General features: G+C 42.3%; 1 protein-coding gene across 3 annotated transcripts in view; it reads right to left on the reverse strand.

Moving 5' to 3' along the window:
* Nucleotides 1-18,859, reverse strand: part of LOC138799868 (cytosolic carboxypeptidase 6-like) — a 291,975-nt gene that overhangs the window by 87,347 nt on the left and 185,769 nt on the right. For all 3 annotated transcript variants that reach the window (XM_069981583.1, XM_069981584.1, XM_069981582.1), the window contains one exon: nt 170-332. In XM_069981583.1, the coding sequence (XP_069837684.1) occupies nt 170-332 (163 nt within the window). The remainder of the gene's footprint in view (nt 1-169; nt 333-18,859) is intronic.

Here is an 18,859-nt window from a genome sequence, read left to right on the forward strand (position 1 = left end):
AAGAAGTACGATGTCTTTTCAGACTATTATTAAATACAGAGGAATAATTATACCTCATGAATATATTGGGAAACTTTCCTTAGTGAATCCAGTCTGGTTGGATTCACCTCCTTACCTTGTGTTTCTCCTCACCAGGTTTCCATGTCAGATTATTGTTAGAAAAGGATACAGGCCTCCTCGGTGTAAGGAATGGCCGGAGCGGCTCCGCTCAGCATGTAGCTATAGAAGGAGACCTCCAAAGTGTAACAATACGAGGAGTTGTCCAGAAGACCGCCAAGAAACCTCCTGCCAGTGCCGGCTTTCATGGTGTCTCTGTTGAAGGAGGTGCTCGACTATAAAAGAAGAAAAACGGTTGTCACTTGCTTCATATACAACAACGTTCAGGGTGACAACTGACCCACCAGATACCTTATGGCAAATCCAAAAAAAAACTATTGACTGCTCATTAGTGTTGGTCAAGCATCGGAGTGCTCGGGTGAAGGTGGCCATAAACCATCAATAACTGATCGTTTGACCGTCGGTTATATCTCCTACAATTGACGGCATACCGCCAAAGTTCTAATTTTTTTAGTAGTAATTTTTGTATTTTTTGTTTAAACATCCCTTCAAGGAACAAAATATACAAAAAATAGAATGAAAAAAAAATATAATGATTCAACCAGGCACCCTACGCTCTCCTAAGGGGGTTCAATGCTCAAGTCGTCCACTGATTTTAAGTTTGTTACTCAAGTCGGGTACTCGCTCAACCTGTGAAAAAAGCACTAGAGCATTTTAGAGCTCAACTCTACTGTTCATGAATAAATAAGATCTCTACAGAAAAACCAAACTCATAGACTATTCCCAGGTGTGTAGGGGAAAACAAAAAATAGGCAACTCCTTCCTAAGTGGCAAAACTTAGCACCAGAGGGGAATGGCGTATACAATAGTTCCTTCTCTCTTATTGACTCTTCGCTTGGCTATGGAAAGGTTGAAGTTTGCACTCACAATTTGAAATTTAAAGGGGTTTTCTAAGAGTGTTAAATTTGTGTCCTGTCCTTAGGATAAGATATCAATATCAGATCAGTGAGTACTCCTGGCCACCTACCCAACTAGCTTGGGAGATACAGTATATGTTGTAGGGTCTTCTTTTGATGAACCACCCACCAATCTGGTATTGATGACCCATATGAAGGATAACTCATCATTATTAAAGTTCACTTAGTGTTTGCAGGTGCAGATTAAGGCTATGTTCACACTACGTGTGAACGGTCACGGAACGGCCGGTCTCTGCAAAGATCATTCCGGCTGGTACTTAAGTACCGGCCGGATGATCTTTCTGGCCACAGTGTTCTGATAAGAATCAGCGTGCGCCCGCATCAGAACTCCCCATAGGACACAATGAAGCAAGCGGACGGAGCCGCTCGCTTCATTGTGTGAACTGACAGGTCTTTCTGCGGCCGCAATTCACTGAATTGCAGCCGCAAAAAACTGACATGTCAGTTCTTTGCAGTGCCGGTATGGGATCTCAGCTGGAGCGTATACTATGTGTAAACGCTCCGGCCGGGATCCCATAGCAGTAATGGCAGTGTTCCACACCGTACAAAGTACGACTGTTCTTGCCGATGGCACCAACAGCCATGCTTTTACGTAGTGTGAACATAGCCTAAAGCATAATCTATAGTGCGCATAGACAAGGAGACAACACAGCAAAGATGGGTCTGAGCCCTCCCTATGGAGTTCTATGCCTTTCTCCCTATGGTGGAAGGGGGTAGCATTTGTTACCCTCCTAATACCATTGGCCAATATGAAAACTGTCTACCCAGTTAGAAAGTTAATCATTATCTGCTATCACTACAGTGACTGTCTAAAAAGAGCGTCACTAATAAAACCAATCCACCTTCTCAGACCGGACTCCAGCACCCGGATATAAGACAGGTCCATACATCACCAGAAGAATTAACATGAGCTGCAGTATGAACATTAGAGCCTAATTCCTCCCAGTCCTCCCTCTCTGGCACTGATATATGGCACATGGGGAGAACCCATTCATCTGGACCCCTCACCCGACCTTGGGCCACATAGACGAAGAACACAGTAACTTAAACCATGGAAAGAAGAAGACTTGTCATAGTGTTGGTCAGGTCACAGTGTAACTACCCTGTTTCTCTGAAAATTAGACCTAGTAGAGGTTTTGCTGAATTACTAAATCTAAAGCCTCCCCCGAAAGTAAGACCTAACAAATTTTTTGTTTGGAAGCATGGCCGCCGCACAGAACACCAGGACATGCGACTTGGATTTATTTTGGCTCGCTACTGTTGTCCCCCTCCTTCACCGTCCTTTGCGGAGCAGCTGCATGCAGGACATCAAGACCGTCACCTGACGCCAGCCCTGATGTTCGCTTCCGCTGCCGTCACTTGTAAATGAGCAGGCAAGGCATCAAGAGGTCCAACGCCTGCCGCCATCCTCACTGTCCCCTACCACCAGACGTAGAGCTGCAAACAGCCTGCTGTTACCCCATCGCCTGCCGACATACCGTACGCTGTCCCTGCTGTGCTGTATGAGTGTACTGTGGTGAGCTCCCCATGGTGGCTGGAAGCCACTATACCATACGCTCTGTCCCTGCTGTGCTGTATGAGTGTGCTGTGGTAAGCTCCCTCTGGTGGCTGGAAGCTGCCATACTGTACACTCTGTCTCTGCTGTGCTGTACCAGTGTGCTGTGGTGAGCTCCTTCTGGTGGCTGGAAGCCACCATACCATACGCTCTGTCCCTGCTGTGCTGTACCAGTGTGCTGTGGTGAGCTCCCTCTGGTGGCTGGAAGCTGCCATACTGTACACTCTGTCCCTGCTGTGCTGTACCAGTGTGCTGTGGTGAGCTCCCCCTGGTGGCTGGAAGCTGCCATACTGTACGCTCTGTCCCTGCTGTGCATGTGACATGTGAATCCTTCCACTCTTCTTCATAGAAAAATAACATATCCTGAAAATAAGACCTAGTGCATCTTTGGGAGCAAAAATTAATATAAGACACTGCCTTATTTTCAGGGAATCACAGTATGTACCAGTCAGAGTATGCAGAGAAAGGCTATGTTCACACAACTTCTTTTTATGTCCGTTTGCATAATTGGCAATTTTGGTGATGGCCGTAAAACTGTCATAATATGACATTGTGGGAAGGTAGCAGATTCTTCTGCAGTTCTTTATACTTGCCGACATGTTTCCCAGCTCAGAACCATCCTCAGAAGATGGGTATAAATTGGTATTTTCCAGTTCAGACATGCAATGAATTTGCTGGGAATCACTGATATGGCTGGACAGCAAATCCTTCAGACCTGCATCTCAGCATAGCTGCGCCAACGTTTATCTGGGCGCTGTAAAAACTTTTGACTTGTCATAAAGGCAAGTGAGACGTTTTTATCAGTCGGGCTCTGACCGTTCTTTCTCAACTCAATGTGCAATGTGACCAAGAGGAACTTACTGTATAAGTCTATGGGGCCATCTAAGTTGCTGGCACAGTGAGGGGGGAGATAGATAGATAGATAGATAGATAGATAGATAGATAGATAGATAGATAGATAGATAGATAAGAGATAGATAGATAGATAGATAGATAGATAGGAGATAGATAGGAGATAGATAGATAGGAGACAGATAGATAGAAGAGAGATAGATAGATAGATAGATGGATAGATAGGAGATAGATAGATAGGAGATAGATAGATAGATAGATAGATAGATAGGAGATAGATAGATAGGAGATAGATAGATAGATAGATAGATAGATAGGAGATAGATAGATAGATAGATAGATAGGAGATAGATAGGAGATAGATAGATAGATAGGAGATAGATAGATAGGAGATAGATAGATAGATAGATAGATAGATAGATAGGAGATAGATAGGAGATAGATAGATAGATAGGAGATAGATAGATAGGAGATAGATAGATAGATAGATAGATAGATAGATAGATAGATAGATAGATAGATAGATAGGAGATAGATAGATAGATAGATAGATAGATAGGAGATAGATAGATAGATAGATAGATAGATAGATAGATAGATAGATTGATTGATAGATAGAAGATAGATAGATAAATAGATAGATAGATAGATAGGAGATAGATAGATAGATAATAGATAGATAGATAGATAGATAGATACATAGGAGATAGATAGATAGATAGATAGATAGATAGATAGATAGATAGATAGATAGATAGAAGATAAATAGATAGATAGATAGATAGATAGATAGGAGATAGATAAATGGATAGATAGATAGATAGATAGATAATAGATAGATAGATAGAAGATAGATGATAGATAGATAGATAGATAGATAGATAGATAGATAAATAGATAGAAGATAGATAGATAGATAGATAGATAGGAGATAGATAGATAGATAGATAGATAGATAGATAGGAGATAGATAGATAGATAGATAGATAGATAGATAGATAGATAGATAGATAGGAGATAGATAGGAGATAGATAGATAGATAGGAGATAGATAGGAGATAGATAGATAGATAGATAGATAGATAGATAGATAGAAGATAGATAGATAGATAGAAGATAGATAGATAAATAGATAGATAGATAGGAGATAGATAGATAGATAGATAGATAGGAGATAGATAATAGATAGATAGATAGATAGATAGATAGATAGATAGGAGATAGATAGATAGATAGATAGATAGATAGATAGATAGATAGATAGATAGGAGATAGATAGATAGATAGATAATAGATAGGAGATAGATAGATAGATAATAGACACACAGCTATCTGTACTATGACTACACGCCTATGTCAGGATTACCCTTGTCTGTCGTCCTGTAACCCTTTCTTTGCTGGCTATTACTGTCTGCATCTGTAAATGAGCGGGATATCTCTGGCGGCGCAGACCCCTGATGGATACCACCTTGGGGCACTTAAAATGGAGCAGACGCTGAATAAATGACATATAAGTGGTAAATTCCAATTTCACGTTCCGTGCGCCTGGTGCTGGTAGTTAATTTTAAAACAACAGCCGGAGGTCAGTCGGGATTGGACTCTCTGCCACCATATGACAAGGCTGTCCTATTTATTCTGCTTTTTCTTCAGGGCTATGTTCCTAGTAGAGAAACTGGGAAAAACACATCTTTTACAGTCTGTTAGTCTCTGTCACCAATACACGCCTGCAAAATCTGCGTGTTATATCAGCGCTGCGGCGGTGGCGGCCAAGAAGAGCCTCGTGCCCACAGGACACAGCGACTGGCTGCATCTTTAGACTAGAAAATATCACAGGACGCCCCGGGAAGCACTTTTTTTTTTCTTTTTTGTTAGCAGATTGAACTGTATTTATTTTTCAATTGTCCCAGAAAATATTGCAAAGTGGTCTGTACGCTTCACTTACCCAGCGACGGACCTGCGATAGTCAGCGCGACACGGTGGGGCGTGGGGGGATTTCATGGCTCCGATGCACACGAATAGCGGAGGAGACTAATAATACGAATAACAATAACTTGGGGGAACAACAATAAAATAAAGCACTGAGGGACTGACGCCGTCTTCATGAGTATGCTGCAGGCTAGGTTCACACACTCACAATGCCGTTATTTGCCATTAGATCAGGGATGGGGAACCTTCAGCCCTCCAGCTTGGCTTTGGCTGTCCGGGCATGATGGCAATTGTAGTTTTGCAACAGCTGGAGGGCCGAAGGTTCTCCATCCCTGCATTAGATGATGGCCGTCCAATAAAAACAATTCTCAATTGGAGGGTGTGTGAACATAGCCTCATAGAGAACCTGTCATCTAATTATAAGGGCCCTATGACATGGAGCGATAATTGGCCGAATCATCGGCTGATCGTGTCAAATATTCACACACCAAAATCGACCGTGAATCATGTAATAGCTACATGTAATAGCAATGCCAACGGCTAGCAATTGAATAAATTGTTATACATTAGGAGAAGTTCGATGAAATTTTTTTATTAAAGTATTGTATTTCTTCCAAAAGTTATACAAATCCCCAATATACACTTATTACGGGAAATGCTTATAAAGGGCTTTTTTCCCTGCACTTACTACTGCATCAAGGCTTCACTTCCTGGGTAACATGGTGATGTCACTTTCTGGATAACATGGTGATGTCACTTCCTGGATAACATGGTGATGTCACCTCCTGGGTAACATGGGGATGTCACTTCCTGGATAACATGGTGATGTCACTTCCTGGATAACATTGTGATGTCACTTCCTGTATAAAATGGTGATGTCACTGTGACTTCCTGGATAACATGGTGATGTCACCTCCTGGGTAACATGGGGATGTCACTTCCTGGATAACATGGTGATGTCACTTCCTGGATAACATTGTGATGTCACTTCCTGTATAAAATGGTGATGTCACTGTGACTTCCTGGATAACATGGTGATGTCACGACCCGACTTCCAGAGCTGATCAGGAAGTGACATCACCATGTTATCCAGGAAGTGACATCACCATGTTATCCAGGAAGTGACATCACCATGTTATCCAGGAAGTGAAGCCTTGATGCAGTGTAAGTGCAGAGAAAAAAAACACTTTGCATGTGCATTTCCTGTAATAAGTGTATATTGGGGATTTGTATAACTTTTGGGGGGCAATACAATACAAAATTTTCACCAGACTTCTTATTTATCTCTCCACACTCACAGTCTTCTCCTGCCCTCTGCTTCCTCTCCGGCGCTGTGGCTGCGGTCTCTGACGTGATAGGCCGCGGCAGCCCTAATCAGTGATTGGCAGAGCGGCCTGTCAGTTCAGAGACCGCTCTGAAGCTGCAGCCAGGAAGAGAGCAAAGGGCAGGAGAAGACTGGGAGCTTGTAGAAGTGATGTATAACAGTTTAGGGCAAGGGCTGCACAGACATCACTAATGATTATATATATATATATATATATATATATATATATCCCCTTGGTTAACGATCATCGAGCTGTGTAATAGGATCGTAAATAAGCAGATCAGCGCTCGTTTACATAATTGACTGGGCTGCCTAATAGAACCCAAACTGTCCTAATTAGATAGGTCTACCTGTCCCTTAGTCTATTTATGAAGATACAGACTGCCTTTGCAGTAACATGGTGCCAATAGATTTGATAGTATTTTCATGGTAATAGGTTCCCTTTAAATAAAATAAAAAAAATAAATAAATCTAGCAGCTGCTGCAGAAGTTTGATGCCGCCCTAGGAATATTCATGTTTTCCTGGCAGCCCTTGGGTTGTATCCAAATACAAGAACGGGGTCAAATGGAGAACGTTGCCGAACCCGAACAGTTTGGCCGGTCCACTTAATTGTCCTATATATTTGACAGGTTGCCAATGTACCAGCAATCTGGAGTCAATATGGTCTATGATGATTGTATACTACTGTATGGTATACAAAGGCATTTGCTGGCGCTTTCCACTTGGCACATACTCTCCCGGCAATGTCAACCTCTGGATGTTATGTGAACAGAGCCTTAGAAGCACATCTATTTTCTGTGCAAAATATAAATATATATCGGGGAGTTAAAGGGGAACTATCAGCAGGTTAGACCAATCTGACCTGCTGATAGCCCCCTATTACATACGAGGCGCTGAAGAGGAAGGCATGTCTCTTACCTTTATCCTGTGCAGTTTTAATGTAATCCTGTGTCCGGCCATTTGGAGCAGTGCCCCATTCCCAGAGTGCTTATCTGTCCCCCGCCCGGCTGGCACGCTCCACTGATAAACATTAGAAGGGGCAGGTCAACTCTCTGAGAATGGGGCACTGCTCCAAATGGCCTCACCAGACACAGGAATACAATAAAACTGCACAGGAACGGCTCTGAGGATGAAGGTAACAGACATGCCCTGGGCTGACGTCAGCACGGGGCTTACAGGGCCCACAGCGCCTCTAGGGGCCAACAGAGGGAAAGGGGCCCGGTGTTCTAATGTTTAGCCCAGTCACTGTAATGCAGGGTGAGGGGCTGAACATCAGAAGTCACGGGAGAGGGAGCAGGACCTGCACAGAGAGAGAGAAAAGGGTGAAGGACCTGATCACATGACCTGAAGGTTCTCAACCTTACAGTGTGGAGAGCAGCCTGACAGAGAGGAAGAGGGAGAAGAATGAGCTGTAAGTGCTGTGTGTATGTGTCTGAGTGTGTCAATGTCAGTCAGTGTCTGTTTCGGTCAGTCAGTGTCTGTTTCAGTCAGTCAGTGTCTGCGTCAGTCAGTCAGTGTCTGAGTATGTCAGTCAGCAAGCCAGTGTCAGTGAGTCAGCGTCAGTCAGTGTTAATAAGTTAGTGTCAGTCTGTCTGTCAGTGTCAATCAGTCAGCCTGTGCCTGAGTGTCTGTGTCAGTCAGTCAGTGTTTGTGTCAATAAAGTGTTTTGTAGTGTTACGTTAGTAGTGTCTCTAGTGATTGTGCACATTGCGTGGATGATGGACGAGGATGAAGGCATGCCCAGCCGGCCCATACACAATAAGGGGGCTATGGGTGGGTTAGATTTCTCTAACCTGCTTATAGTTCCCCTTTAAGAGGTGACATGGAATCCTGCCACATACAATATTGATAGATTTGCCACAATTTGTGGCACTTTTGTTGGTGTTTAGGTGCCCGCCTCCTATGACTTTACAGAGTCTTCTCCATCTTTATTGTCTGACTAAGATCTTAAATGCATAAATGGAGCCAATCCAGGAGACGTTGCTTGTCGCTGCCGTCCAGGTTACAGAGCCGCTTAAAGTGTAAATCAAGCATCTCTAACCAGGTTACGTCCAGCTGTGTACCATTCACTTATCCACTCACTGGAGGGAGAAAACATCAAAGTTAACAAACCACTACAACTTTGTTAAGCGCGGCTCAGGACGGGTAATAGAATGCGCTGGGTTTTTCAGTCGCTGACAATTCATCCTCTTAAAGTGGCGCGGGCTCCGGAGGATCCACGGAGGAGACGAGATTAAAGCCGAAGGGAGAATCATTCAGTCTGTACTTGCTGTATGTATAGTGACACCGTCCTGTGATCGGAATACAGAACAGCGGAGGAGCCTGCCCACTGCTGGGGGGAATTCACACAACGGTCTCTGTGCGTTTTTCTTTCATACTAAAATCTTAAAAAATTGCATAAAATGCAAAAATAAATAAATAAATGCACTAAAAGTAACTACTAAAGAGGTGCTTTTTTTCTTTCAAATCGACTGGTTTCAGACAGTTATATAAATTTGTAATTTACTTCTATTTAAAAAGCTCCAGTCTTTCAGTACTTATCAGCTGCTGTATGTCTGCAGGAAGTGGTGTATTCTCTCCAGTCTGACACTGTGCTCTATGCTGCCACCTCTGTCCATGTCAGGAACTGTCCAGAGGAGCAGCAAATCCCCATAGAAAACCTCTCCTCCTCTGGGCAGTTCCTGACATGGACAGAGGTGGCAGCAGAGAGCACTGTGTCAAACTGGAGAGAATACACCACTTCCTGCAGAGTATACAGCAGCTGATAAGTACTGGAAGACTGGAGATTTTTAAATAGAAGTAAATTACAAATCTCTATAACTTTCTAAAACAGTTGTTTTGAAAGTACTCCTTTACCTGACTGCTAGGGTTTTGCACAGAGTATACTGTTTTCTTATTAGGAAATTCCGATAGATTTCCTCACCCATAGGATTATATTGGGCATGGATACCCATCTGGATTTTTCCTATAGGTTTCCGTACATGAAAATGATAGGACATGTCCTCTAACTGTCCAGAATTCTGGCACAAAATCCTATAGAAGCATCCGGAATCTGGGACAGCTCCAGATGCTCATCCGGAAACTGTCAGTCAGAGTTAGCGGCTGCGCTGGCCCTTTAATTGCACGCAATTTTATGGATTACTTTGTAACTAGACAGGAAAACACCTGCGATAAGATAACGCCATCATATGGTGCTGTATGGAGGCATAGAGCAGTATACAGATGCAGCAGGGGTCCCATCCATATGGCTCCGGCACATGCATGAGGCTTAGGAAACTACCCGCAGCATGCCCCATCTACAACATAGCCTGATAATGTCCAATCCCATCCGCATACATGTATTATCTCATCACTGGAGCTGCAGCAGGAGGAAAGTCACCATGTGAACAGGGCCATAGTCTCCACGCGATCTTATTATACAGCAGCAGAATATTACATTACATTTGCACCCTACAGCTGGAATACATGTAGATGATAAACCGCCCCGAGAAACCCAATAATGTGACCTTTGAATATATACTGTATATATACACATCCATAGAATAATCTAATACAGTACATTAGAAATGAAACCTAGTGCTGAAGGGCAGGTTGTGCACAAGTATATAGAGAAGTTATATATATATATATATATATATATATATATATATATATATATATATGAATATATTGGATAATCTACCTCCTACCGTGGACTGTAAATATATTAGATGTCACCGAGGAGTCCTACGCTAATACATGGGAAACGGAGCTAAAGAGATTCCAATAAGTAAGTGATGCTAAGCTGTATACCAGGTATATACCTCATCTGCTCTATACCATATACCATATCACCATATTGTATATATTTTCTGGGGATTTTCCGTGCTGAATCGCAGCAACAAATACTGTAGCAGGGAAATCTCATTCATATACATAGCAGCCAGGGATGGGGAACCTGCCGCCTTCCAACTACAACTCCCATCATGCCTGGACAGCCAGAGCTAAAGCACCCAATAGACATGTACTTTTTCCGGTTCATGCGTACGCTGGAAAATATACGATATACGGCTGCACAGTGCACACTATGTATGAGCCTACGGCCCGATCGTAAACGGACCCATAAAAAATGAACAAGACGATTGTCTGCGGCCGGAACTGTGCAAATTCACGGCCGTGGATTGACAGGCGGTCCGTACGGAGTACTTAAAAAAATAGCCGGCAATGATGTCGGTGCCATTAATAGTTAATATATCAAATTAATAAAACACATTTTCTTTGTAATAAAGTCCCTTTCGTTGTTCAATAATTTAATTCTAACGAATCCATCATTGTGCAATTAAATATACTCTTAAAATAAATATATATATAAATAAATGTATATTTATATATATATTTATTTTTTGACAGTATATTTAATTGCACAATGATGGATTCATTTAAATTAAATTATTGAACAACGAAACTGATTTTATTACAACGAAAATGTGTTTTATTAATTAAATATTAATTAGTACAGGAAGCTCCATTAAGCCGTTAATTCATATTCCCGGTAAATAGAGACCCGGGCCGGCCAGAAGAACCCACTAGACACCAGGGATAGTGTGCATAAAGCACTTCAATGCAGCTGTCAGGTTTGACAGCTGCATTGAAGTGCTTAATTAGCCGGCGCGGCAACGGGACCCACGCCGGCTAACAGAGGCACTGCCCGGCTGCACATGTCAGCCGGGATCAGCGCCGTTCAGAGCGGGGTCCCGGCGGGACCCCGTTCTGAACACCCCCCGCGGCGCCATGACGTATCAGATACGTCATGGGTCGCTAAGGGGTTAATGAAAACATCAAATGTTTCTTCTAATTATGTTATCACAATAGCATTATTAGAAGAAACATTTAGAATTATATGTGCGCTCAGCTGATTGGCTGATCGGCTCAGCGCACATATAATTCGCGGGTCCGCAGTACAGTGACTTCATTGTGCTGTGGACCAGCGAAGAGGACACATCGGGGTGAGTATAGAGCTCTCCCCACCCCCTCCCCAGCACTGCACCCCTCCCAGCAAGGAAGGGGGGGTCACTTAACCCCTTCCTTGGGATGGGTGCAGTCTGACATCAGTCTGGCCCCCAAGGGGTTAAGGGGGATGCAATACATCCTCCCTTTACCCCTTGAGGGCCAGACTGTAAGCAGCGATCTGTAAAGATGCTGCATACTGTAAGGAGCACAACACCGCTCACAATGATGGGTGTTGTGCTCCTGTTTGTGTGTTTTTTGTGTGTTTCTACCTTTTTGTTTTTCAGATATCAGTATTCTGTGGATTACATCGGATTCCATGGACTACGTCGATGACCAGCGGTTGTTTGTTGTTTTTTTTTTTTTTTTAATAAAATGGTCAATGAGGGGTGTGGGGGTGTTTTTATTTGAATAAAAAAATTTTTTTCACTTGTGTCTTGTCTTTATTTCTTTACTTTATAGACTTAGTAGTGGAAGCCGTCTAATAGACGGAATCCATTACTAAGTTGGGGCCTAGTGTTAGCCGGTATAAAATGGCTAACACTAACCCCCTATTATTACCCCAGTACCCAATGCCACCAGGGGTACTGGGAAGAGCTGGGTGCCAGTGGTCCCGGAGCGTCAAAATTGGCGCTCCTGGACCGGGTGGCAGCAGGCTGGTAAGATTTAGGCTGGGGAGGGCCTAAACCAATGGCTCTTCCCACCCTGGTGTTACCAGGCTGCTGTCGTTTGGTTTTTAACCCGGCTGGTTATAAAAATAGGGGGGACCCAATGCGTTTTTTTTTTAAATAAATAAAAATTTTAAAAAAACGCATAGGGTCCCCCCTATTTTTATAACCAGGCCCCGACTTAGTAATGGATTCCGTCTATTAGACGGCTTCCACTACTAAGTCTATAAAGTAAAGAAATAAAGACAAGACAAATAAAAACACCCCCACACCCCTCATTGACCATTTTATTAAAAAAAAACACCAAACAACCTCTGGTCATCGACGTAGTCCATGGAATCCGACGTAATCCACAGGATACCGATATCTGAAAAACAAAAAGGGAGAAACACACAAAAAACACACAAACAGGAGCACAACACCCATCATTGTGAGCGGTGTTGTGCACCTTACAGTATGCAGCATCTTTACAGATCGCTGCTTACAGTCTGGCCCCCAAGGGGTTAAGGGAGGATGCATTGCATCCCCCTTGGGGGCCAGACTGATGTCAGACTGCACCCATCCCAGCAAGGAAGGGGTTAAGTGACCCCCCTTCCTTACTGGGATGGGTGCAGTGCTGGGGAGGGGGTGGGGAGAGCTCTATACTCACCCTGATGTGTCCTCTTCGCTGGTCCGCAGCACAATGAAGTAACTGTACTGCGGACCGGCTCTTTATATGTGCGCTGAGCCGATCAGCCAATCAGCTGAGCGCACATATAATTCTAAATGTTTCTTCTAATAATGCTATTGTGATAACATAATTAGAAGAAACATTTGATGTTTTCATTGAAGTAAAGTATTGATTAGTACAGAATGCTCTATTTCCGGCAATATGAATTAACGGCTTAATGGAGCTTCCTGTACTAATTAATATTTAATTAATTAAAAACATTTTTGTTGTAATAAAATCAGTTTCGTTGTTCAATAATTTAATTTAAACGAATCCATCATTGTGCAATTAAATATACTGTCAAAAAATAAATAGATATATAAATATACATTTATTTATATATATATATATATATATTTATTTTAACAGTATATTTAATTGCACAATGATGGATTCGTTTAAATTTAATTATTGAACAACGAAAGGGACTTTATTACAACGAAAATGTGTTTTATTAATTAAATATATTAAACATGAGAGGCATCGGCATTAGTGCAGAGGATCGCAAACCCCGGTAATAGCAATTCATGTAAACTGTTCCCCTGCTTTCCCAGATGCATCCAGAGGTGTTTGCATCACTTTCTAAAGATTTTATTTGTTATTTTTAGTTGAACCAGATTTCCAAGTAAATGACCGTATGTTTTCAGCCGCATGTCTATTTTTTCCCACGGCCGTAGTTTCAGCCGCACATTTCCAGCCACGTAAAAACTACAGCCGCACAGATACATAGTGTGAACATAGCCTAGAACTGCAACTCTGCTATGTAAACTGGTGCCTACCAAAAATACTGACCCTTCTACAGTGGTGTAGCTACCATAGAGGCAGGGCAGGCGGTTGCTATGGGGCCCGTGCAGGAGGGGGGCCTGGGGGAGAAGGTAAGAGCATGTGTCCTTCTGCTTAACCCCTTATGTACTGCAGCTTGTAAGGGACCCAATGTTCACTTATACGCTGCAACACAAAAAAAAAGGGTTAACGGGCAAAAGACAGAGATCTCCTCTGATAACCTCTGATCTCTGTTCTCCAGCTGCTGTGATCAAGTAGGACAGGAAAATGTGCAGAGCTCCTTGCACGAGCAGTAAAGCAGATACTATATATATATATATATATATATATATATATATATATATATATATATATATATACACGCAGTGCTTTGTGTTGTGCGTAGAGGAGGGGGGCCCTTAAAATATTTTGCTATTGGGCCCCGTGAATCCTAGCTCTGCCCCTGCCCCTATATAGTGCCAACCACTATGCACCCTGTGTAATGTATACTTAAAGGGGTACTCGAGAAAAAAAAGTATTTTTTAAATAAGCCGATGTTAGAATTTTATACAGATGTTTTACTTTTAGTTAAAAATCTCCAGTCTTCCAGTACTTATCAGCTGCTGTATGTCCTACAGTTAGTGGTGTATTCTCTCCAGTGTGACACAGTGCTCTCTGCTGCCCCCTCTGTCCATGTCAGGAACTGTCCAGAGCAGGAGACATTTTCTATGGGGATTTGCTGCTGCTCTGGACAGTTCCTGACATGCACAGAGGTGACAGAAAAATGGAGAGAATACTCCACTGACTGTAGGACATACAGCAGCTGATAAGTATTGGAAGACTAGAGATTTTTTAATGGACGTAAATTACTAATTTATATAAGGCTGGGTTCACACTGTTTTTTTGCAATCCATTTTTTTTTTCATCTGTTTTATGCAAAAAAAAAATCCTTTTTTTAGCGCACACAAAAACGTGGTCGGACACATTGTTGTGTATGCTAAAAAAGGATCCGATTTTTTTTTAATAATGGAGGTGAATGGAAAAACTGTTCAAAAAGGATGCCTTACTGTATACATTTTTTCTCCAGATTACCCCTTTAATTGTCTAATTTGCTGGACTGGGGGTTCCCTGATCCCATTATTTAAAGTGATCTTTCCCCCTCCATTTACAAACATCTATCTTTCATTGCATTGTAGTGACAGAGTATCAGGCACCTCTATGGGAACCCGTCTTACAGCTCAGTACGGATAATACCGCTGTACCATGAATTTCCTATTCACCCACTGCTGCAGTGCTTTACACCACTATAACAGTGTACGGCCGGCTATCCTCTAGTCTATCCTTGTAAATCAATTTAGTTGCAAAAATTTCCCAGCCGTTTTTTCTTCCCCTTTGGGCGGCGGTGGTCGCGGTGATGGACGGCAGAACCTGATTCCCTCCACCTGTTGCTTCGCCCAGATCCAATCCTTAAGCCGCAGAACTAAATCCCTTTGAGCTGTGACTCATTTAGGGGAAGATTCAGATAAATGAAACCATCTCCAAAGTGAATCCCATTTCACAGCAAACAAGTTATTAAGTGGATCCGGCCGGTTTGCATGTGAAAGCCCTGTGCATTATTAATATCGTCTGGATTTCTTTTTTAGTTTGGTGTGATAAATGCCGACAAAATTGTATCTGCACTTGAAACCTTTTCAGTTGTCGGCGCTTGGTAAATCAATCAGTGCTGACAGATGCTTTAAGGAGAGTAATCTTTCCAATGTGTCTGTCAGTGGTTAATAGAACATTGTTTCTCAGCTTGGCTAAGGCTGGGAGACAGTCAATTATGGCCAACGCACTGGATGCCTGGCAGAACCCAGGAGCAACCTGCACTCCCTAATGGAAATTGCTTAGCTTCATAATCTTTTTTATTTCTATATAGTCCGTGATTAAGGCTCCACGTAGAAATGCTGGCATACAGATTGCAGATTCCTCCCTGCAAAACAGGGACATTTTAGCATCAGAGAACAATGTGTACAATAGTATTGGAAACATGAGCTGTAGTTAAAGGAGAAGTCCGGCAAATTTTTTTTATTAAAGTATTGTATTGCCGCCCAAAAGTTATACAAATCACCAATATACACTTATTACGGGAAATGCTTATAAAGTGCTTTTTCCCTGCACTTACTACTGCATCAAGGCTTCACTTCCTGGATAACATGGTGATGTCACTTCCTGGATAACATGGTGATGTCACTTCCTGGATAACATGGTGATGTCACTTCCTGGATAACCTGGTGATGTCACTTCCTGGATAACATGGTGATGTCACTTCCTGGATAACATGGTGATGTCACTTCCTGGATAACATGGTGATGTCACTTCCTGGATAACCTGGTGATGTCACTTCCTGGATAACCTGGTGATGTCACTTCCTGGATAACATGGTGATGTCACTTCCTGGATAACATGGTGATGTCACTTCCTGGATAACATGGTGATGTCACTTCCTGGATAATATGGTGATGTCACTTCCTGGATAACCTGGTGATGTCACTTCCTGGATAACATGGGGATGTCACTTCCAGGATAACCTGGTGATGTCACTTCCTGGATAACCTGGTGATGTCACTTCCTGGATAACATGGTGATGTCACTTCCTGGATAACATGGTGATGTCACTTCCTGGATAGCATGGTGATGTCACCTTCTGGATAACAGGGTGATGTCACTTCCTGGACAACATGGTGATATCACTTCCTGGATAACATGGTGATGTCACTTCCTGGATAACATGGTGATGTCACTTCCTGGATAACACGGTGATGTCACTTCCTGGATAACATCGTGATGTCAGTTCCTTGATAACATGGTGATGTCACTCCCAGAGCTGTGCGGGCTGTGGCTGCTGGAGAGGATGATGGCAGGGGGATGCTCATTGTCCCTCCAGTGCCCTGTGTCCCTCAGTGTCCCCCTGCCATCATCCTCTCCAGCAGCCACAGCCCGCACAGCTCTGGGAGTTGGGTCGTGACATTACCATGTTATCCAGGAAATGACATCACCATGTTATCCAGGAAGTAACATCACCATGTTATCCAGGAAGTGACATCACCATGTTATCCGGGAAGTGACATCACCATGTTATCCAGGAAGTGACATCACCATGTTATCCAGGAAGTGACATCACCATTTTATCCAGGAAGTGACATCACCATGTTATCCAGGAAGTGACATCACCATTTTATCCAGAAAGTGACATCTCCATTTTATCCAGGAAGTGACATCACCATGTTATCCAGGAAGTGACATCACCATGTTATCCAGAAAGTGACATCACCATGTTATCCAGGAAGTGAAGCCTTGATGCAGTAGTAAGTGCAGGAAAAAGCACTTTATAAGCATTTCCCATAATAAGTGTATGTTGGTGATTTGTATAACTTTTGGGGAGAAATACAATACAAAACCCACTGGAGGGCTGTTTATTTTCAGACCTTATCATTTATATTTAGGAGTTCTTACCACAAAGGAAAAGCTAGGAAGAAATCCAAAATAAATACTATAGAAAAAAAAGCCTTTATAAGGTCCATTAATAAAAAAAATTAAAAAAAAATTATTACACGTCAGATTTAAAGGGGGTACTCCAGCAAAAAATGGTTTCTTTTAAATCAACTGGTGCCATAAAGATATACAGATTATCCATGATTCAAGCCAGGTTGTTATAACCCATTAAGTTTTGTTTCAAGACGGTCAAAACAATTTTGCTTCGGTTATTCAGAAGTTTTGTTATTCGGTTAGTGTATCAACCTTACAATGTAATAGGTGCTTGATGACTCTTGTTGGGTTTCGTGGAATTCTATCTATGCCATAGACATGTTATACCTCTTACAATCCCATATATTTGGGTTCTGCTGGCTTAAATTGCTCTGCTGTATTCCATTCCACTCTGTGTTTTATTGTTTATAAAAAATCCTATAAATAAACAATTTATATAAAAAAAAAAAGATATACAGATTAGTAATTTACTTCTATTTAAAAATCTCCAGTCTTCCAGTACTTATCAGTTGCTGTATGTCCTGCAGGAAGTGGTGTATTCTCACCAGTCTGACACAGTGCTCTCTGCTGCCACCTCTGTCCATATCAGGAACTGTCCAGAGCAGCAGCAAATCCCCATAGAAAACCTCTCCTGCTCTGGACAGTTCCTGACATGGACAGAGGTGGCAGCACAGAGCACTGTGTCCGACTGGAGAGAATAAACCACTTCCTGCAGGACATACAGCAGCGGGTAAGTACTGAAAGCCTGGAGATTTTTCAATTAAAGTAAATTACAGATCTATTTACCTTTTTGACACCAGTTGATTTGAAAGGGGGGAAAAAGAGAACCCCTTTAAATGTTTCTGTTGTGTGAAAGTAATAAAACCTTATGTGGATCACAATGCAAGTGTGAATGTGCTCTATAGATGGAGGGTGTCCCTCAGAATCCGTCCTATCACAGAGCACCACCTTCTAGTAACAGGACCGATATATGACCAGTCTGTGACCATTATGTTGCATTCAGATCTGCTCCATTTTTTTATATAATTTTTTTAATTCCAGTTCTTTATTACACAAGCCTGTTCATGCAGATTTTTAGTACTGTGTGGTCCCTATGTGCAGGATATTCCTTGCCTAGTCCTCTTACACACCCGCCAGCAGCCTATTTCTTTAAGAAATCAGCCAAGATCTTTCTTTTTTTCCTCGGAGTTGAAGACCAGGTGAATTTTCTCGGCAATAGTCAATAAAAATAATAGTGTTTATAATGTGGAGAAAATAAAATGGAAATTGGCCGAGGTCCCGCAGTCGGACCAATCCTGCGCCCGTCCATAGGAAAGAAATGTAATCAGCAAAATGGGTCGGTTAAAGAGTCCCTATAATTACAGTATTATTGCTTTTCCACTGGCTCTATGTAGAAGGCACTAAGGCTTTGTAATACTGAAAACAGGGAAATAAAAGCATTTACTGTACGCCGGCCTCATTGACGGGAACACTTCTATTACTTTCCATCAGGCAAATGGCTCTTTTTTTTTTAT

This window comes from Dendropsophus ebraccatus, chromosome 8, assembly GCF_027789765.1.
Source record: "Dendropsophus ebraccatus isolate aDenEbr1 chromosome 8, aDenEbr1.pat, whole genome shotgun sequence".
NCBI classification, from domain to species: Eukaryota; Metazoa; Chordata; class Amphibia; order Anura; family Hylidae; genus Dendropsophus; species Dendropsophus ebraccatus.